General features: G+C 43.6%; 1 protein-coding gene across 3 annotated transcripts in view; it reads left to right on the forward strand.

The window, feature by feature from the left end:
- Positions 1 to 22,266, forward strand: part of ALAD (aminolevulinate dehydratase) — a 110,805-nt gene that overhangs the window by 59,145 nt on the left and 29,394 nt on the right. For all 3 annotated transcript variants that reach the window (XM_029613384.1, XM_029613383.1, XM_029613385.1), the window contains exon 9: positions 8,699 to 8,786. In XM_029613384.1, coding sequence (XP_029469244.1) covers positions 8,699 to 8,786 — 88 coding nt within the window. The remainder of the gene's footprint in view (positions 1 to 8,698; positions 8,787 to 22,266) is intronic.

Raw genomic sequence — 22,266 nt, forward strand, 5'->3', positions numbered from 1 at the left:
CCAATTTAGCTGTAGGTCCCTCAGGACATATGACCCCAGCTGAGCACTTAGAACATTTTTTGAGCTCCATTACTTATCTCCAGTTGGGGATGGTATCTCTGAAGCTACTTTTCTCCGAGGACAAGCAGGATGGTAGTCCTCACACATGGGTGACATCACCAGATGGAGCCCCGAGACAGAAAACTTATGTCAGAGTTTCTAGAAGTTTGACTTGGCACACTGAACATTCCCAGCATACCATATACCACGTGTCCATGCAGGGTCCGTCTCCAGTCTTTCTCTTTCCACATCGTGGTGTGAGTGAGCTTACTTTGGCTTTTTGGCCTTTGGAAAACATATTTTCTTTTCACTTTTTGTGGGTTTTTCTTCATGGTGTTCACCACTGGGTCTCTCTCTGTGCTTCCCCGTAGTGTTCCTGATCAGGGTTTTTGACACTTATGGTAAGTTTCCTTTCACAGGCAGTTCCTCCCTGGCATCAGTGCTTTGGTGCCTGCCAGCACCGCCGCCATCATTTATTTTGCTTCCCTTTGATATCATCCTGTCTTGGCCACGTCTGGTGTTCAGCGATGCCCCCGGTGCCAGAGGACCATGTCCATTACAGACCCCATGAGATATGTGTCCTCTGCCTGGGTGCATCACATGACATCCGGTGTTGCCGCTTATGTTCACAAATGACCCTGAAGGGACATTCTTTGACTCAACAAGATGGAGCAGCTCTTCAAGCCGAAGAAGACCGAGCCATCGGCATCAGTGGCACTGGCATCCATAGACCTCGGAGCTGTACCGATGGACACCTCACCATCAACATTGGCGGGACTGTCTATTCTGTCGATGGATAGGGGCGCCAGAGACTGACCACAATCAATCTCCTCCAGGCTGAGGATGTCTGGTTCTTCGTCATTGGCTTAGGGACTGGGGATGGACTGGGCCAGGCACTGAGGAAAGCAGAAGAAGCATCTGTGCTGGTCCCCATCAAAGCATGGCAATAGACACAGGGATGCATCTGCTCATGCCATGATGCCCCCAAAGTGACTCCGCGGCAAAGCCAGCCAGTCCTCCATTAGTGCAGGGAGTCTGCGACAGTCTCCACCTGTCCTGATACCAGTCACCAATCTGCCTCACAGTTCCGAAGAGGATCTGGCCGCCCTTCCTTCCTCCCAGTCGATGTTGGCATTGACAATATTCGAGGAGGAGCTGGAGCTGCATCACCGACCCAACTAGCATTGGTTCCTGGGATAGCATTGGTGCCCGCCGGGGCTCTGATGGCTCCTTCTACCGATATGGTGGTCATTGCTGGTTCCTTCTCAGAGGAGGGAAATAGGGTGATTATGATCCCGGTTCTAAACAGTCCTGTCCCTCTTGTGAAGTAATATGAGGATCGTATCTGACATAGAATGAGCAGTGTCAGGATTGTTCTGTAAATACTCATATGCCTTCTTCAGCCATGGATCCGGGTTGAATGGGATTTATTTGAAAAAATCGATATGAAAACCATCTGGCCCTGGACTTTTCCCTTTGGGTAACCCCATAATTGCTTTATATATCTCATCCACAGTAATGGGAGCCTTCAGTCTATCTACTTGCCTTTCAGTGAATTGTAGCATTTCTACTCCCCTTAACTACTAGTCTAGTCCACCAATCTGACGTTCTTCATTATGGGCTTCCAAATGGCAGATGAAATTTAATATGGACGAGTGAAAGTGAGGCATATAGGGAAAAATAACTCTTGCTGTAGCTACACCATGTTAGGTTCTATCTTAGGAGTTACCACTCAAGAAAGAGATCTAGGTGTCATAGTGAAATCATCAGTTCAGTGTGCTGTGGCAATCAAAAAAGCAAACAATGTTAGGAATTATTAAGAAGGGAATGGCAAATAAAACAATGGATGTCATAATGCCTCTGTATCGCTCCATGGTGAGACCACATCTTGAATACTGTGTGCAATTCTGGTCGCTGCATCTCAAAAAAGATATAGTTGCACTGGAGAAAATGCAGAGAAGGGTGACCAAAATAAGGGGCATGGAACGGCTGCCCTATGAGGAAAGGCTAAGGAAGTTGGGGCTGTTCAGTTTGGAGAGGCGATGATTTAGAGGGGATATGATAGAGGCCTACAAAATCATGAAAGGACTTGAAAAGGTTAATGTAAATCGGTTATTTACTCTTTCAGATAATTGAAGGACTAGGGGGTACTCCATGAAGTTAGCAAGTAGCTCATTTAAAACAAATTGAAGAAAATTCTTTTTCACTCAGCCCATAGTTAAGCTCTGGAATTAATTGTGGTTACAGTTGTTAGTGTAACTGGGTTTAAAAAAAGGTTTGGATAAGTTCCAAGAGGAAAGATCCTTAAACTGCTATTAATTAATAAGCAATAGTAGCTTGAGATTTATTTAATGTTTGGGTACTTGCCAGGTATTTGTGACTTGGATTGGCCACTGTTGGAAACAGGATACTGAACTTGATGAAAGGTAAAAGAGGAGTTGATTTGTACAATGTACTTTCTACCTAGCTTGATGCACACTCTACCTAGCTTCAAGCAAGATAGGTAGAGAGTACATTGTACAAATCAACTCCTCTTTTACCTTTTATTGCTCCAAATGACAGAAAATCTGTTGGAATGTCAACTTTGCTGTTCGTACCTCTGACCGTATATAAAACTCTTTCCCCCCCCCAGTTAAATGTGCCCCCTCTTAACAGTGGTATAAATAGCAGTTACATATTGGTCTATACAGAGTCTCTCTCCCTCGCTCTAACGGCATGTACAATAAAAACCTTTTCAGTTGATAACGCGCTTACAGTGGATTAAATTAGCATTGGTGTGATAAATTTATCTATGTGATGTGAAAGCAGAGAAATTTCCCTAACCACGCCTCTCTTTTATTGCGGGCACTATTTCCTCTATATTTATAGCATTATGATAAAGCTAGGCCTAACTTTGCTATGTGAACAGTGACTGAATATGGACTTCTCTGTTTACAAAGGAAACCCATTTTAAAAAGGGCCTTCAGTTCCCTTTATCTGCTTTTAGCCACACACTCCACAGATCGTGGCAGTTTGCAACATAACATACATAATATAAAAACAAAGAAATTACTAATTACAAATATATACTTTTTAAAAATAGACAATCTTTCTGATTACCAGCTGTTAAGCTTAAAGTTATACAAAGCCAACCCTGATGTTACTGACTGACTGACTGGTATGTAGTAATTTTTCATTCAATGAAACTGTAGTCAAACTGCCAAAGAGCCAGTTTTTCAGTGCCTTCTTGAACTCTTTGCAGTTAACGTGGTATGAAGTACCTCTGGCATTATATTCCATAAGTTTGGGCCTGCCACTGATATTGCTCTCTCATGAATTATTCCTAAGTGAGCCTGATGAACGGGGGAGGCACATCAAGGAGAGACCACTGTTTGCAGAAGGTAGTGCATATTGCAGGGTGTAAAGATGTCAAGTCTATCTTAGTTAAACCATTTCTGAATTATAAATAATCCTATGTATTAGCATCAATAATTTATATTGAGCTTGATAGTAAATCAGTAACCAATGTAATTCCCTAAGCACTGGAGTGATGTGATTGTATTTTAATAAATCCTTTAAAACTCTAGCCACAGAATTTTGAGATAATTGCAAAGCACTTAAGTGTGTGGCAGGAATTCCCAGCAGTAAAGAGATACAGTAGTCAAAACTCGTAAATAAGAGCATTTGTAATGGAAGATGAAAGTCTTCTGGTTGAGTTAAGGTTTGTCTTCTCATCACTCTTAATTTGAAATAGCCAACTTTAATCTATCTTTTTATATGTGCACCATGGACAACTTATCCAGAAAGACCCCTAAATTCCTCACAACCGGGGAACATGGGATAATATGACCAGGAAAACTAAATGTAGGAAGAGACCCTGAAACATTCCTATGGGACAAATACAAAATTTCAGTTTTAGGAATATTTAATACTAGCAATTAAGGTTTAGCCATAACAAGGGGAGGAAAGACATTGCACTCGGAATCCGCAGTTGTGCCCCCCCAGAAAGAAAACTCCACACCATTTGGCTTTTAAATTTGGCCACAGTTTAATGCACCAGAACCCGAGCCCTTACAATTAATTACCATTAACGCCCCTCCCCCCCAACTCCCACCCCTCCACCCCTTCCTCTTGCCTCCACCACCTTAAACCCCAATGGTGGAGATAACCTCCCCCTTCCTCACCTGCTCCGCCTCGTGCCAGCGAGAGCAAGCTTGACCGTGAACCTTAGCCCCACGGTTCCCCGGTCCTCCAACGTAGCTGCCCCCCCCCCCCCCCCAGCTACGCAGGGCCCTTCTCCCCCTGCACCAATCCCGCCCCAATCCCCCCCCCCTTTTACTACATGAGAATGGGCTCGGGTTATCCGCCACAAAACAAGTTGCCTAGCGACTTGTTTCCGCCCACTGCGGCCATCTAGTCCCTACCACTTATCTCTTTCTCCAAACCTTCCTGCAGGGTATGATTAAATAGGTCCATTCCAATGTCTGATAAATGGACCCCATCCCCGCTAAAGAAACCCGCTTCTCTATTCCACGCCCAAGAGTGCCTGATCCAAAAACCCCTTCCCACCCCATTTGCCGATTTATCTTTTTAACCCCGGTCTTCCAGATGGTCTCCTCACTGTGTCGTAGTCTGATAATAATGTCGGACCACCCAACTTTCACCGAGGGCCATCTCACCATAATTTGTGCTATATCTTTTTTAATGCACTTCAGCAACTCCCGACATGTCGTTACCCCCCCCAAATGCACAACTAATATGCCGGGTACGCCCCACATGTCCATTCTGTCGCTCAGGAATGGCAGCAGCTCGTCCCACTGCATGCCCCTGCGACTGAACCACGCCAATTGCCACCCCAGGCGCTCCAAATCCAGATGTTCTCCGTAAGGACGCCTCATGGCTCGGCATTGCGCTCTGTGGATATAGGAATGGCCCACTATTCAGGCACATCTTTTCCCGCTCCTCCGCCCCCAGGCTTCTGAAAAAGAAAGAATGCATTAATACCTGCGTCAGACTACCCCCCCCCCCTCCCTGAGTCTTTTCCCTTGTACTTCTTTTTTTTTTTATTAGCTGGCCCCCTCATCCATCCGGATGTACTCCTTGAAAACCTTCGATTTCCAGTGCTCTATACTTTTAATCCCTGACTCTGATAAACCTGCCTCAGCTGCCGACGTCGCTGCTCCTATCCAGAAGGAATGTGCGCTATACTTCGTAACATCCCTTCCGTCTGCGGATACGACCATTCTGAGCACCTGAGCAAATTGATATTTGGTCAAAACCGCCCCGTTCTCATGCACTAAAAATGTCCCGCTAGTTGTCGGCCTAATCCGGCTGTACCTCCACGCTGTACAGACTGGACAAATCAACGGGCACTCAGCGGGCATTAAGTGAATAGCAGCACCCTTACCTTTTTGATCGGTTTTGGATTTTTGGAGGAAAAGCGTCACTGAATGAGGTCGTATGGAAATGCAGTCTGCCGTCATCCCTGGATTTCCCTTACCTCGGCATGACTGAGCCACCAACTTGCTCACTTGCATGGCTCCAAAAAATGCCCACGAAAAGGCCACACTGAACAGCATTACCTCATACCCCGACCAACATACCTGCGGTAGCAACCCCATGAACCTTATCAAATCCTGATATCAGATTGTCTGTCTACCCAATTGTTTCTGCCACCATCCCAAAAACTTGCACACTCAAACTACGCATGGGGTTACCCCAACCTTTTAACTTTTGAAAGAAGGAAAAACCAACTAAATGCAATCGCGCCGTGGCCATCAACCAACCGCTACTCTTGGCTCATAAAACAAAGTCCAGTAGCCACTGTTCATCCACGGGCCCTCCCTCCCAACCCCTGAACTTCATGAAATATGCCACGACTGCATGTCCTCTAGAATACGAGGTCCAGGTACTCGGAGCCACTGAATCTGAATGAGGTTCCATTCTTCGTCATGCCTGTATGCTAGGAAAGAATCTGCATCGTTTCCGCGCTGATAGCCTCTGTTATCTGATGGAGAAAATAATATAACTATGCACGATCTCACGTACTGTCCCTATCCCGTATTTTTCCTACCCAGTATCTCCTGCCCTCTAATCACTACTTGCATCCCCCAAACGTACCTAACTATTTTGTAATTCCGCCACGCCTCTTCATTATATGTTGCCTGCCTGTATTATTTTTATTTTTTATTTTTTTTATAAATGCCCTATCTAGTAGCCCTCACCCACCCTTGCTAACTCTCGCGACTTGCTGTTGTTACCCCCGTGAAGGCCCTTTCGGTGGGGGCCGTATCCTCTCCCTCCTTCACCCCGCTACGGCTTGATGGCTTTTGCTGCCACCTTGCCGCTTGTCTGGGTGCACTTGGAACTCGGGTGTGCCCCATTGCATGAGGCACACGTATGCCGAAACTTACATTCTGGGAATAAGCAGGTGGCTCTATTGAAACGCCAACAAATATCACCTTTTGGCATGGCCATCTTGCCCTCTTTCCCTATCTGCCCTCCACCTCTTGCTGCTGCTTCTCCCCCACCCGTACCCCCGACCCCGCCTTGCACTTCCCCCGCCCCTCCGAAGGCTCCTGCGCTAGACTTTGCTTGCTTGGCGCTCTTGTTTGTCATCTGCGTGAGCCATAAATTGATGTCCTGGGTACCTCAGGACATGAATCTGTTACCCGCCATCTTCTCCCGGAAACACTCGTCGTAATTGAGCCATGCCCACCCCTCATAATCTTTAAATGTGCCTAAGATGCTATCACAGTATGCCAGCAAGGCCCCGTGCTGGTCCGGCTTGTAGTGCCCCACGACGCTAGCCAGTCGCAAAAAAAACACTCATCCAGTTGAAAAGGTTTTTGGGCACCTTGACCCCTGCCTCTTTCCCCTTCTTCTTCTTCTTGCTTCCCTTGCCTCGCCTATTCCTACTGCCCCTTCTGCCTGCCACCAGCTGAAATATGTTAACATACTTGCGTTTTTTAATGCGTCTGCGTACTTTCTTGGAACCCCTTCCCACAGCTCTGTCAAAGATGCTAGAGCCGGGTGCCCCATGTCCTGCGCTGGCCCCAACCCGCTATCTCCCTTCCGTCTCCTTGCACTAGTGTCCGACAAAGATGCAAATAAAAATAAATAAGGAGTGCATACTATCTGTATCACTAGAACTGCTGTCCCGTCTGCGCTTTGTCTTTGCCTTAGCCTGATGCTCCCTAACTTCCCCTTGCTCATTACCTTCCTCAGCTCCCAGTATGCGAGACCTTGCTGCCTCTCCTCTTGGTCTATCCGCCCGCCCAGCCGCCGGTCTGTCGTCGCTCGGGTATGGCGGCTCCTTTCTCCACCTCTCTTCACTGTATGAAGTTCCCGGAATCTCATCGCTCCTGTGATCTGCAACGGAGAACATAACTGGCCGCAGTACCTGTCCTGCAAGCTGCTTGTTGTCCCATGCCTGTCCCTTCCCTGTGGTCTCGCCCAGCCAACTCTGGTCCCCTGAACGGATTATCACCTCCCCACTCTGACTGGACTCCACTCCCCTGTCCCATCGTCCCGCTGTCTCCCTGTGCACCCTGCCTCCACGCTGGCCATCCTCCAAAGCCTCTCCTCCCCTTTTTCTGATTTGCATCGCACCATGCGTTATGGTGCTTTCGCATGCGTTAAAGGCATTTTCGCATGCATTAAAGGTGCTTAACGCATGCGAAAACACTATATAGCACTTTGATAAATGACCCCCTCAGTTTGCTATGGATAGTTTAAATATTTTTGCTATTTTGGAGCAATAAGTTGTGGAAACTCAGGAGAGAGCACCATTATTTGTGAAACTGGTTTTTATCAGGATTTAAGCTCTGATATGAGCCTATATTTCAGTGATGGCCAACTCCAGTCCTCAAGAGCCACAAATAGGCCTGGTTTTCAGGATATCCATAATGAATATACTTGAGAGAGATTTTTTTTTGCACTGCCTCCATTCTCTGTAAATCTAATTCATGCATATTTATTGTGGATATTCTGAAAACCTGTCCCGTTTGTGGCTCTTGAGGACCGGCGTTGGCTACTCCTGCTATATTTCAAAAAAGCTCAAGATTTATTATATGGACAGAAGATTTGGATTTTCTCTCGTGGCAAAAATTACCCAAGATAGAAGGAAAAATATTTTTGATAGCTCAAGCTTTGGGAGCTTCCTTGCATTTACAGTATCCTTGTAAATAATTTTGTTTTCCCAATGTTAAGTACCGTATGTTTTTTATTTACCCAAATAACTTAGGGTGTTCCTGGATTCAAAGACGATTTCTAAGCCCGCCTAGTTTAAGATAGAAATGGAGTTTACAACATGCTTTAGAGTTTAGTAAGATGCTTTAGAATTTTAGTTTAGTTGGACTTTTGCCTATTTTTTTTACTAAGAAAGCGCTATTTTCCTTTTTTGCTTCTCTCCCTATTTATTAGTAATCTAGATGGGGATGGGAGCATCTTTTAGTTTGTGATATACTTTTCTTCCATATTGTAGATATCTATCTTTTTTTCTGTATGAACATTTGCAATTAAATAGTTTAAAAATAAATTTAAAAAAAAATGGCAGTTGATGACTACATGATACCTGATTTATGAAACCAGTTAAAGAGGTTATGCCAGTGTGTCTGGGTTCTCATTAAAGGATGAATACCGATTCCACTGAAAGGAGTGGGGTTTTTTTTTCTCCTAGAGATGCTGCACAGTCTGCACCAGCTTTTGGTGACCGTCGATGCTACCAGCTTCCTCCTGGTGCCCGGGGACTGGCCAGAAGAGCTGTGGTAAGTGGTCAGTGCTAGGTATTTTTATTTCTAGTGTTCAGAGCATCAGTAGCTCTCTGGGAATTTAACATGGGCAGCATATAACTTTTCCTAGTTGTGTAGTAGTTAGGGGAGGCAGCATACAATGCTGCTTCTGGGCCTGCAGTGCCATATTGGGATAAAAGGAGAGGTCAAGTATGTTGAGTTTTAAAATACATACATACAAAAGACCCTGTTTGTAGGTGTTGTATGGTGCAGGCTGTGACTTGTTAGGGTGAGGGGGAAAGGTCTGCTGTGCTTTGTTTAATCCTTGATGTCTATGTTTAGAGACCAACCTGTGGCCCACTGATGTTTGATGGCATTTCAGTAACAGTAAAATAAGAAGTGCAGAGGATGAGCACTACACACAATGATAAAAAATCATATAAACACAGTATACCGCTAGAGATGTGAGGATCCTTAAAGTTCAAATGAAAAGTTCAGTCAATAAGATCATTGCCAAGCAATTCCATCTTTTATTGTGAGTGATATTAAGGTGGGATAGATTTCGGTTCCCCGGCACTGACCGTGTTTCACAACTCCGGCTGCACTGGGAGGGACAGAAACCCAAACTAAATTAATTACAATGTAATGAACCAGACTTTACAATACTAAGCATCCCCAGACACCGATTAATGGTAATGTACCAAAACAGCACTACAAAACACCGCATCTCCAAAACACACAATGAATTATTGCTGAAGAAGGTCATAGAGAGCTGTTACAAAAATAATTGTATGGGGGATCCCGCTGGGACAGCATCAAACATTCTGGGTTCGGGGGAGCCCACAGAGAGATGTTGCATACGAGTGTTTCAAAGCCATTATTTTTGTAACAGTTTTCTGTGTCCCTCTTTCAGCAATAATTAATTGTATGTTTTGGAGACGCAGTGTTTTTTTGTAGTGCCGTTTTGGTACATTGCCATTAAACAGTGTCTGGGGATTCCAAGTGTTGTAATACCTGGTTTGTTACATTACCATTAATTTAGTTTCAGCTTCCGTCCCGCCCAATGCAGCCAGAGTGGCAAAACACGGTCCATGTTGGGTGACTGAAATCTATCGCATTAGGAGTAGCCTATTGGTTAGAGCAGCGGGCTACGACCCAGGGAAAACCAGCGTTCAAATCCCACAGTCGCTCCTTGTGATCTTTGAGCAAGTCACTTTACCCTCCGTTGCCTCAGGTACAAAATTAGATTGTAAGCCCTGTGGAGATAGGGAAATACCCACAGTACCTGAATGTAATCTGCTTTGATGTACACCTCGAAGTTCCAAAAAGTGGAATAGAAAAATCTAATATCAGTCACAATAAAAGATGGAATTGCTTATCAATGAACTTAATTGGACTTTTCATTTGAACTTTAAGGATCCTCTCATCTCTAGCGCTATACCGTACTTATGTGATTATTTCAATAACAGTAACATCTTTTCAGACACTTCCCCTGTCTCCACGTACCAGGGTGCAGATTTGTTTGAATAGTAGAAAAGCACAATCAGAAACCTCCAGTGATGGAAAAGACATGGAAGTCAGCAAGTGTTTGACCACAATGACCTTCCCTTCAATAACTGACTGACTTGGTATCCCCCAAACTAATTCTGGGAGTGTGTTAGTTCTGACACATTTTCTTTTAAAAATAGCAATAACAAAGGACCTGATGTAATAAGATGTAACTAAAAAATGTTTTCTGAACTTCAGTGCACACTTTTTTTTACTCGCATGCTAAAAAGAAGTTAATTCCCAAATCAGTAAGCTAATGTTATGCTGATGCATTGAGAGTTAACAACAAAAAAAAGAGCACTAACCCAAACATGTGTGCAGAAAGACATGCTTAGTATGCATAAAACACAGTTTTCTTATTGTCTTGCCAGACCAGTTCAGATGCATGAGTATGTTATTGACCTTTGACACAGAGTTTTTATACCACTCTTAATCATGTCTTGACAGGACTGCAATGCCTTAACAGCATGTCAAACTTGTTTTTCTTCTTTTCTTTTCTGTTATAGTTTTGTTTTCCTTTATTTTTTAATTTATATGCATGCGAAGCATTGTAAGCCACTAGGGATGTGCAGAGGGACGCCATACGTTGCATTCGGGATTTGTATTCGTCGGGGGGCAGAAACGTTGCATTCGGCAAGGGGGCCCCTGATACATTTATACGTTAATTCTTATTCGTTTCCCGGCTAAAATTAAATTAATTACAACCGTCCTGACCCCCCCAAGACTTACCAAAACTCCCTGGTGGTCCAGCGGGGGCTCCGGGAGCCATCTCCTACACTCACACCCTCGGCTGCCGGTATTCAAAATGGCGCCGATAGCCTTTGACCTACTATGTCACAGGGGCTACCGGTGCCATTGGTCAGCCCCTGTCACATGGTAGGAGCAATGGATGGCTGGCGCCACCATTTTGATTACTGGCAGCCGACGGCCCGAGTGCAGGAGATCGCTCCCGGACCCCCCCTGGACCACCAGGGACTTTTGGCAAGTCTTGGGGGACCCTCCTGATCCCCACAAGACTTGGCAAAAGTCCAGCGGGGGTCCGGGAGCGACCTCTTACACTCGGGCCGTTGGCTGCCAGTATTCAAAATGGCGCCGATAGCCTTTGCCCTCACTATGTCACAGGGGCCGACCGGCAGCCGAGGGTGTGAGTGCAGGAGATGGCTCCTGGACCCCCCGCTGGACCACCAGGGAGTTTTGGTAAGTCATGGGGGGGTCAGGAGGGTGGGGGTTTGTTTAAATTGGCTCCTTTAGACGGCTGAATAATTCAGCGAAGATTTGTTGTATTCGTGGGGAATCGCGATACGTTTCGCTTCCCCACGAATACAACGAATATGGCCCTATACGTTGCAGATTACCAATTCGTAGGGAACGAATACACAACCCTATAAGCCATGTAGGGCTGTGAATAGGCGGCATAGCAATCTCTGAATAAATAAATGTGCTATCCTGTCAGCAGTTGAAGACAAATAACAAGATTTCTACTTATGTTATTCCTTAAGTAAAGGCTGACATAGCCAGGAAATTTCTCAGTATTCCTCAGTCTCTAGCAAATGGCACGTGTCTGAACTGGTACAGCATACCAAAGTTTCTGTGGACTCCTGGGCCAAGGGCCTTTTGGTTGGAGACTGGGTCTGGGGCTTCCAACAGAAAACAGTGAGAGGTTAACTGGACCTCCCTGCCCTGGGTAGGACCTGTTATTTGGGGCAGGGATCCTCTAGTCCTGCAGAGTGAGAGCATTTCAGAGGCACCAGTCCCCCACCTCATAGCAAGCCAGCGATTGCAACATGCTTACATAGGCACCACTCTTGTCAGCTGGGTTTTTCGTTGGTGCACTGGAGAGGCAGCAATGTAAAAAAAAAAATCTATGGCTGCAACCTCTTTTGGTACCACCCCTCCAAGCAACTCCTCTCTGCTGGGATCACCAGAAGCCATGGGGCAGTGAAGAATCCGATCGCAGCTGGCAGTATCGTGTACCCTTCCTCTAAGATATGACTGAGCAGTCTGAGTGAGGCAGGTGTTGTACAGGTTGTGGACGCTAGCCCCAGTGCAGTGCAACCGGCTCTTTTTGTTTGGTGTACGATATTTATTTATTTATTTTTAGATTTTTATATACCGGTGTTCCTGTATTAAAATACAGATCACATCGGTTTACATTGAAACATAAAAATTATGCCAAGAGGCGGTACATATAACAAGGTTATAGAACTTGGAAAACATGGAAAACAGATTCGAATAATAACACTGATAAAGTTGTAAAGTCTCTGAGAAATCAAATCATAAAATAAGGCGTAATTGTCTAAGATAAATGTGATCTGCAAAAGGGATTGCGATGGTGAGAAAATCTTGATAGCTGGAGGTAAAAAATAATCAAAGTTCTGGAAAAGCTTGGCTAAACAGCCAGGTTTTAATTTTCTTTTTGAAGGACGCGAAGCAGATCTCAAGGCGGATGTCTGGCGGGAGCATGTTCCATTGGACGGGTCCTGCTAAAGAAATGGTACGTTTCTGATGTAAGGATATCGTTGAAGGAACATAGAGTGTGCCTTTATAAGCTCCTCTGATAGGTCTAGTTGAAGAGTGAAAACGTAGTTGGGTGCTTAAGTGGAGTGGGGATATGTTGTAAATAGATTTATGAATTGCTGTGTATACTTTATAGAGAATCCTTTGCTTAATAGGCAGCCAGTGGAGGAGTTTTAGTATGGGGGTTATGTGGTCTCTTTTATTCGTATTGGTAAGGATTCTAGCTGCAGAGTTCTGAATCATCTGGAGGGGTTTGATGGATGAGGTTGGTAGGCCAAAAAGGAGCGAGTTGCAATAGTCAATTTTTGTTAGTATAATGGCTTGTAGAACCATCCGAAAATCATTGAAGTGGAGAAGTGGTTTCAATTTTCTCAGGACAAGTTTATAGAAACAGTCTTTAGTGGTGGTGCTTATAAATTTTTTGAAGTTAAGCTGATTATCTATCATGACGCCTAAATCACGTACATATGGTGAGTGATTAATTGTAGGAGTGGTAGAATTGAGTGGGACAGCTGGGTATATTAGATTGTTATTAACGTCATGATTGATAATTAAGATCTCTGTTTTGTTGTTGTTGAGAATGAGGCTGAGACTGGATAGAAGATGATTGATTAGTTGCAAGCAATTATTCCAGTGAATCAAGGTTTTGTGTAGGGATTCTGAGATTGGGATGAGTATTTGGATGTCATCCGCGTAAATGTAGTGTGTTAGGTTTAGATTTTTAAGAAGTCGACAGAGAGGGAGAAGGTAAATGTTGAAAAGGGTTGGAGAGAGGGAGGAACCTTGAGGGACTCCTTGATTTGCTGGGACCGGGTGTGATTCTTTGTTGTTTATCTTTACCTTGAATTGTCTATTAACCAGGAAGGACTTGAACCAGCTGAGTACTGTTCCCTTAATGCCTATGTCTATCAGACCTTGTAATAAAGATGAATGGTTGACAGTGTCAAAGGCCGCAGAGAGATCTAAAAGAATAAGGAGGTGAGGTTGTTTTTTATCCATATTAGTTAGAATATTGTCGGTGAGAGAGATAAGTAGGGATTCAGTGCTTAACGATTTACGAAAACCGTACTGGGAAGGTGCAAGAATGTAGTTTTCTTCAAGGTACTCTGATAGTTGTCTATTGACTATCTTTTCCATAATTTTGGCGATCATTGGCAAATTGGCTATTGGGCGGAAGTTAGCTGGATCTGTGGCCGGAAGATTCGGTTTTTTAAGAAGAGGTTTAAGAATTGCTAGTTTAAGTTGGTCAGGAACTAGACCTTGGGAAAGAGAGCAATTAAATATATCGGCAATTGGCTTTGAAATGGTATTCCTTATAGCGATGAGGAGGTTGTTTGGAATTGTGTCTAAGGGATGAGAGGATGGTTTCATTTTCTTGAGAATATTTTCAATCTCAAGAGCTGATGTGGTTTCGAAAGTTTCTAGAGTCGTATTTAGTTTAGGTGGAGTATTGGGTGGAGATGGAGGAGAAGAACTAGATGAAGAGAAAGAGACAGTCAATTTATCAATTTTTTCCTTGAAGTAATCAGCTAGTTCGGAGGCTTTGTTGAGAGCTTGATCATCTGGGATGGTAGGAGGGGATGGTTTAGTGAGGGCAGAAACGTAGGAGAAGAGTGCTTTCGAATCAAAGATGAAATGATGTATTTTTTTAGAGAAAAAATCTCTCTTTGTTTTAAGAATGTTGATCCTGTAGGCATTGAGAGTGGTTTTGTATACAGCTAATGTTGTGGGGGATCGGTTTTTTCTCCATGTGTGTTCTTTATTTCTTAGTTCTTGTTTAAGCAGCTTCAGTTCAGTAGTGAACCAGGGTTTCCTGTTGTCAGGCGAAGGTTGTACTAATTTGGTGGTTGAAGGACAGGTTAGATCAGCGATTTTATTGGTGATGTTGCACCATGAAGATATGGCTGTAGAAGCGTTGGAGAGATCAAGTTGAGATAATTCATTAGAGAGATGGTTGCTGAGAAGGTCTGTGGAACAGGGTTTCCTGAATTGAATAGTGGTTTTTGGGAATGAAGTGGGAGGATGTCCTGAGAGTTTGAGTGTCGTGTTAATAATTTGATGGTCCGTCCAAGGGACAGGAAAACAAGAGGGTGAATCCGGGGGCAAGATACACTGATTAATGAAAATAAGGTCCAACGTGTGGCCTGCTTTGTGGGTTGGGCTTTTTATTATTTGTGTGAAACCCATATAGCTGAGTGATGAGAGTAGGGTAACACAGTTTGTTGTTTGTGGTGAAGCGTCGACATGTATGTTGAAGTCTCCCAATAAAATGGCAGGTTTATCTGGGTTGAAATATTTGGCGGTAAGTTCAATGACCGGGGAGGGGTCAGAGTCTATAGTTCCAGGAGGAGCGTAGAATAGGCCAATTTGTAGATGCTCGGATTTAAAAACTGCAAACTCTATGTTCGATGTGATATTTGAATATTGTAAAGTTAAACCTAGCTCTTTCTTGGATGCTAGGAAAAGACCTCCTCCCTTTCTTTTGAGTCTAGGGATGGAGAAAAAATTGTAAAGTTGAGTAGGTAGTAGGTTTAATAGAGCTATATCTGTGGGTTTAAGCCATGTTTCTGTGATTGCACAGATATCTGGGTTTACTTCTGTAAGGTAATCATTTAAGATGTGTGTTTTTTTCGAAAGCGATTGTGCGTTGAAAAGTGTTAGGGATAGAAGAGAAAGGCCCAGGAATTGTGTGATTGGTGAAATCATTATTGGAATTAGCCTTTGTTGACGGTTGTAATGTTGTGGTAGAGGTTTAGTTTGATGATTGCGTAATTTCCTGATGATTGGAATGGAGTATGAACCATGGCAAAAATGGTGATGTAAGGGTGATGTAAGCCCACTATCAATAAAGGTGATAGTGGGCTCACAGCCTAAGAGTCATAGAGCCAGCACAGACGCAATGTGCAATCAAGCAGACATTTCCCCTACAGAGCTCAAATCTAGGGATTATGTATTGGCTCCATCCCCTGTGCCTGAATCTTCAGAAGCAGGAGAGGCTGTCATTTTGGGACCTCAGTGCACCACTGGATTTGCTTTCAAGGCCATTCCCACCATTCTTTCTAGGCTGCTTTCTCCTCCCGGAAGGTGCTATCTGTTCTACAGGGCCCTCCTCTCTCCAGAGCCAGTTCCTCTCCCTGTTTTACACCCTGAATTTTATCCTCATGATGAGCTGGGCTAGCTGGTCCATGAGACATCTTCCTGGGGGGTGCCGTGCCGCCTCTTCTGCATCCTCAGGCAGGTTTCTCTGGCGTTTTCCTGCCTCTTCTATTCTCCCATGTTCTGACTTTGGGTCCCATGTCCAAGAAGTTCAGGTGGGAATGGCAGTCAGCATGGGATGAGGAGGATTCCATGAGTAGGTACAGTCAGATCAGTTTTGGGGAGGAGGATATTGATGTCTCAAGGGACGAGAAGGTAGAAGAATGGGAGATTCCTTCTATGGAAGAAGAGGTTTCCTTTGTGGTCAGATGCTTTAAGAAAGAATTGTCGGTCCTAATCACTCAAGCCATGGCATCATTGAATATCTTGGTAAATCAGGCAGGGAACTTCAGAGGCAGTTCTTCAGGGAATGGACGTGCATAATGTTAGATCAATAGATTCTGGATATAGTTCGAAATGGCTATGCCCTATATTTTTTTCTCAGGTTTCAGATGCACTTATGGTGTTCCCTTGCCTATCAGTTGCAAAAAAAAAAAAAAAAGTAGCTGCAAAGGTGACTTTAAACTGCCTGATCCAGTTGTTTCTTGTTACAGCAACCTAAAGAGGCCAGGGGTGCTGTTCCATTTATTTCATAGTTCTCAAAAAGGAAGCAGCTCAACAGATTACTTCATGTGCAGCTCTGTGGTCATTGTAGTGGTAAGAAAAGGGGAATTTCTCACAACCTTGGACTTGATAGAGGCTTTCCTCCATATTCCCATCAGAAAATGTCATCAAAGATTTCTCAGACTTTATTAGCTAGGAAGACTTGTGAAAAACCACTGCTTATCCCTGGGAGTAGACGACAAGAAATAGATCTACAATTACATTCCTTCAACATTATTAGGTATCAAATGCCCATGAACTTATGATAAATTCAGCATTGCTACTGTATCTGCGTCCATATAAATAGTTGCTGGTTGTCCATCTAGATAATAAAGGAAAGTGTTTGGAAGTTAAATTATAGTGTCTCCTGCATTTATTTGGCCATTATAATGGGATATTAGGGGCTGGAGTTCATGGGGTGGGGGGGGGGAATCCTCCTTGTCTAGTCAGGAAAAAAGGAGTGAGATTATTGTGGTACCTAGGCTGTCACTATAAAGATCCACTTCACTATCTGCCTGACCATTTTGACGAACCCATCAAACAAAAATGGAAAGGATGACTGTTATAAAATAGAGAAATCCCATTCCATCATTTTATGTATCTTGTCAGGAGATTACATATAGGTTCACAATTCTGAGTTCTGTATTAAGAATCAACACCTAGGAAAAGGATCTTGGTATCACTGTGGACACTATATTGAAATCCTCAGCTCACTGTGCAGCAGAGGTTAAAAAAACCAAATAGAATGCTAAAAATTATTTGAAAAGGAAGGGAGAACATCATAATGCAGTGGTATTCATTTCCAGTCCTCAAGGGCTAGAAATGGTTCAAGATTACAGAATAGGGTTAATGAATAAGCATATGAGAGATTTGCATACAAATGAGGCAGTGTGCATGAAAATCTTTCATGCATATTTGTTAGGGATATCCTTTACAGCTAAAGCAGGAACCAAATTCTTATATTTTGGAAGTATCTTTTTTTATTTATTTTTTTTACATTTAATTTATTAGAATTTTTGCAATATACAAGTATGTTAAGTTGTAAAGGAAATACAATTTAAAAATTAAAGAGATGCAAACATATCTCAAAAAATCTTACAACATTAAACTCGGGCATCAATACAATACCTTCGAAGTAAGCCTCAGTGCCAATAAACCAGAAAGGATACAAACAGTTCTAAGAGACAGATTTATCATCTAGAAATCTTTTCAACTGCGTGGGGTCATAGAAAATAAACTTATTACCCTGATACACTACCACACACTTACAAGGAAATTTATGAAAAAATGTAGATTCAAGAAAAATCTTTTTTTTTTTTTCATTTTATTTTTACTAATTTCAACAAAAATAAGCAGGATGCACCTTACTTCAGAAAACAAAAATGGTGTATCAAGGAAAAACTACAAGTTATACAAATAGAAAAACAAAGATGCATCTCTTTTTCATAAAATAATTCCAGAGGGGCCGCAAAAAGAAGGGAGATATAGGAAACCATTAAATAGAAACAGGCTTAACGTGTTACGGCAGACCTATTTTCATGAATTGTTAGACCTATCATTCCCCAGGTAAAGAAGATGAAATACTCCTGGAATTAATGAGGGATTATAGCTGCTCTGGAAGAAAGAAAACAAAACAGTCATTTGGAGAACGAATAACACATTTACATGGATATCTTAAAACAAATGAGAACAGCCAATTAAATAATCTGTGATGTTAATGGAAGAAAATCATGTCTCCTTTCTTGAGTAGCTCTAGCAAAGTCTGGAAAAACACATATTGACTGACCAATTAAAAGCTGATCATATAAATAGTTTAACAGTACATACATGGATATGCAACACCGTGGATTCTCTGGTGTACATAGTTTTACTAGCAGGACATATAGAAATAATTTCCCAGTACATACATGGATATACTACACTGTGGATTCTCTGGTGTACATAGTTTTACTAGCAGGACATATAGAAACAGTTTCCCAGTACATACATGGATATGCTACACTGTGGATTCTCTGGATGCCTAATTCTAGACGCCGGAGGAAGGCATCTGTAGAGGCGTCCATGGACCCCCGGAGCCTCAGTACGCCTAGTAGACGCCGGAGGAAGGCGTCCGTAGAGGCGTCCATGGACCCCCGGAGCCTCAGGACACCTAGTAGACGCCGGAGGAAGGCCTGGCGTGCCTTCCATCTCTCCGGCGTCTGTAGAGGCGTCCATGTCTCCACTGGATCCCCGCCCCGGCCCGCGTGTCGGAAGACGGACACTCAATTATGCCGGCGTCCGTTTTCCGAACCTGTGGCTGTCAACGGGTTTGAGAACCGATGCCTGCAAAATTGAGCGTCGGCTGTCAAACCCGCTGACAGCCGCCGCTCCTGTCAAAAAGGAGGCGCTAGGGATGCGCTAGTGTCCCTAGCGCCTCCTTTTACCGTAGGCCCTAATTTGCATAGGCCACCCTCCTGAATCGCGCGCCCAGGAGAGTGGTCTGTGCGCATGCCGGGCTGCTCTCCCGTGCGTTTTTCTGTATCGGCCTGAAAGTTAGTATATAAAAGCCCAAACCTTTAAGGGAACATATACACCATTCTCCTAATTCACATTATCCGATCTCAATTCAGTGCTCATATATTTAATTTAATTTAGATTTTTATATTTCACTTTTCACACTTTTTTCAGCATTTCAAAGTGGATTACATTCAGGTACTGAAGGTATTTCCCTATACGCAGAGGGCTTACTATCTAAGGGGGGGTCATTTTGTAAAGCTTATCGTGTGCAAAAAGTCCCTTTTCACATGTGATAACTTGCTAGGGGTGGAGTCGGGGCGGCGTCAGGGCAGACTCCACGATGTCTTTGCCGGTGACAATAAGGTAGCGCTATTGGGTATGAAAGCCGGCAGTGATAACATCATAGTGGTGCAATGGCTGCCGGCTTTCGCAGGCCCGCCCCCCCCCCCATTTTCACCATTCTGCGATAGAATGGTGAATCCAGGCCTAACTTTGTACCTGAGGCAATGAAGGGTAACATGATTTGCCCAAGGTCACAAGGAGTGCAGTGGGATTGGAACCCTGGTCGCCTGGGTTATAACCCACCACTCTAACCACTAGGCTATTCCTCCACCCTAAAATGCCATCCAGTCATCTCTTAACAATACTGCATTATAAATTTCTAACATTTTTCCAAACAAGACAACCATGATAGTTCCCTGAATATGCCCCACCTAGAATCTCCCGTACCCTGCAACCCTAAAAGTCTCCACATATAGTTAGGATTATTTTCCCTTATATGCATCACTTTGCACTTGTCCACATTAAATTTCATCTGTCATTTAGATGTGCAGTTCCCCAGTCTCGCAAGGTCCTTTTGTGGTTCCTCGCAATCTGCTTGTTTTAACTACTTTGAATATTTGTATGTCATCTACAAATTTCGTCACTTCACTTTTTACTGGTGCTAGTACAGATCCCTGGGGCACACCACTATTTACTTTTCTTCATTAGGAAAAATGACCATTTAGTCCTATTATTTTTATTCAAATTTAGTTACCAAGCCACGGTCAGACATTGAATCCTGTCTCAAAACACTTTCTAAGGGGTGTCTCATAAGAATCTTTATCAAACCTATTTTGAAAATCCAAATACACTATATCTGTCAGCTTATTTATTTTATTTATATTCCGCTTTTCAGTACTTCAAGGCAGATTACCTTTATCCACATACTTATTGATTCCTTTAAAGAACTGTTGACAAGTTAATAAAGCGAAGCCTCATTCTACTAAATCCATGCTGGCTTTTCCCCATTAACCCATGTTTATCTCTATGACCAGTAATTTTGTTCTTAAAAACAGCTTCCACCTTTTTTTACCTGGCACTATCAGACACTGGTCTGTAGATACTTGTTGCCCCTGGAGCCCTTTGTGAAAATTGGGGTTACATATGCTGTCCTTCATTCCTGTTTTCCCCATTAGGTCTTGCTTTCCATTTTTTAAAGGATGTCTTCCTCTTCATCCTGCTACACCAGTCCAGACAAGTGGGTGTTCCCCCCACCACCACAGGCAGACGGAAGTAGAGCACACAGCTTTTTCTGTGTCATCACAGCTACTTTTCATGTGGTTCAGTGCAGAAAATTCCTCAGTATTCTCTACCTCCAGCAGATGGTAGGACATATACTGGTGGTGCAGCAAGATTATTTTTTTTTTTACCAGGTCTGCTTAAGCCTTTGAGGTTGGACTCAGGGGTTCTAGAGCAAGGCTCCTGGTTTTCTAATACCAAGGGAGCACGCCAGCTCAGACTGTTCCCAGCCACATAGAGGGTTTGGTTGATCCAGAGAGGTTTGAGTTGGCAGATATTTAAAAAAAAAAAAAAAAAGATTGAGGATCCTAAGGTTGTCTCCCCCTCATCCCTTCCTTCTGGCTCTTCCGCCTTTAAAGATTTATTTAAAAAAAAAAAACAACAATGGAAACGAGCAACTCTGTAACAGCTTGAGGCTTTTTTGTGCTACCAGTTTTGCTGCTATTGGGGGTGAGTTCCTCATAGGTTTTTGGGGTGAGCTCCTTCTGCGCCATTCTAATTTGATTGCCCACGTTCCTGATGGAGAAGGATTACTGGCGTAAGCGTACTTTTTTGTTTTGGGGATTTTATGCACAGCTTGTCTCGAAACCAGAGAATTCCCCAGAGAGTTCTAAGACATCTGTTTCTATTTCAGCAAGGCGAGCCACCACGGGAATTGAGTCCAATTCTTCCCATTCGGGGGAGCAGTGTGCCAAGTCCTACAGAATTCAGCATTTTTGGCCTAGCCATTTTTTTGGAGACCCTGCGTTTATCCCTGGTCAGGAATGGGATCTCTGAAGCTCCTGTTTCTTCAGACACTACACCCTCTCAGGGATCCCTCCCCATAATTTATTTAGATTTCTCCTTCAAGCCTTTTACGCCATTCAGAGACTTGCTGGATACTTGCAGGTCTCAGGTGGTTCTGGCAGGAGATTTGTTTCTAAGTCTGTAGCTCATATGTTACCTACTAATTGAGCCTAGGCACTTGTGATTTGGGAGATGCTTCACCCCCTCAGAACAACATAAGAAATTGCTGTATCCAGCATCCTGTTTCCAATGGAGGTCAATCCAGGTTACAAGTACCTGGAAGGTACTCAAATATTAAATACATCCCATACTTCTAATGCCAGTCTTGCTGGACCGATGAAAAGACTGTGTTTGCTTGACCCTTGTCTCTGCAAAGAGGATCCTGTATTTGGGAGGATACCATTCTCCGAATACAGCCCATGGGGCCTCCTACCCCAGCCAAACAGGACTGGAATGGAGCAGAGACATTACTGAACAAACTTTTTTCTTTTTCTTTCTTTTTTTTTTTTTTAATGCCCTCAGTCATGCCCCTTTGTCATAGGGATTTTCAGAAGACACCTTAAGGGGGTTTCTTGCAGAGACTCTCTGTTTGGAGCCCTCCAAAGTGGCTAGTCCAGATCCAACCCAGGTTTTCCCTAGCTATGGTGGCTGTGCCAGTTCAGCTGCACAAGGTATAGCCATGAAAGGCCTGCCTTTCCAGCTGCTCACACTCCTAGAAATATGCAGACCTGGGGGAGGGGAATCCTACAAACAACCATCCGCACCCCCCAGTGTAGCAGAGACGGAGGTGCAATGAGGGTACATCCCACCA

This window comes from Rhinatrema bivittatum, chromosome 8 (assembly GCF_901001135.1).
Source record: "Rhinatrema bivittatum chromosome 8, aRhiBiv1.1, whole genome shotgun sequence".
Taxonomy (NCBI): domain Eukaryota; kingdom Metazoa; phylum Chordata; class Amphibia; order Gymnophiona; family Rhinatrematidae; genus Rhinatrema; species Rhinatrema bivittatum.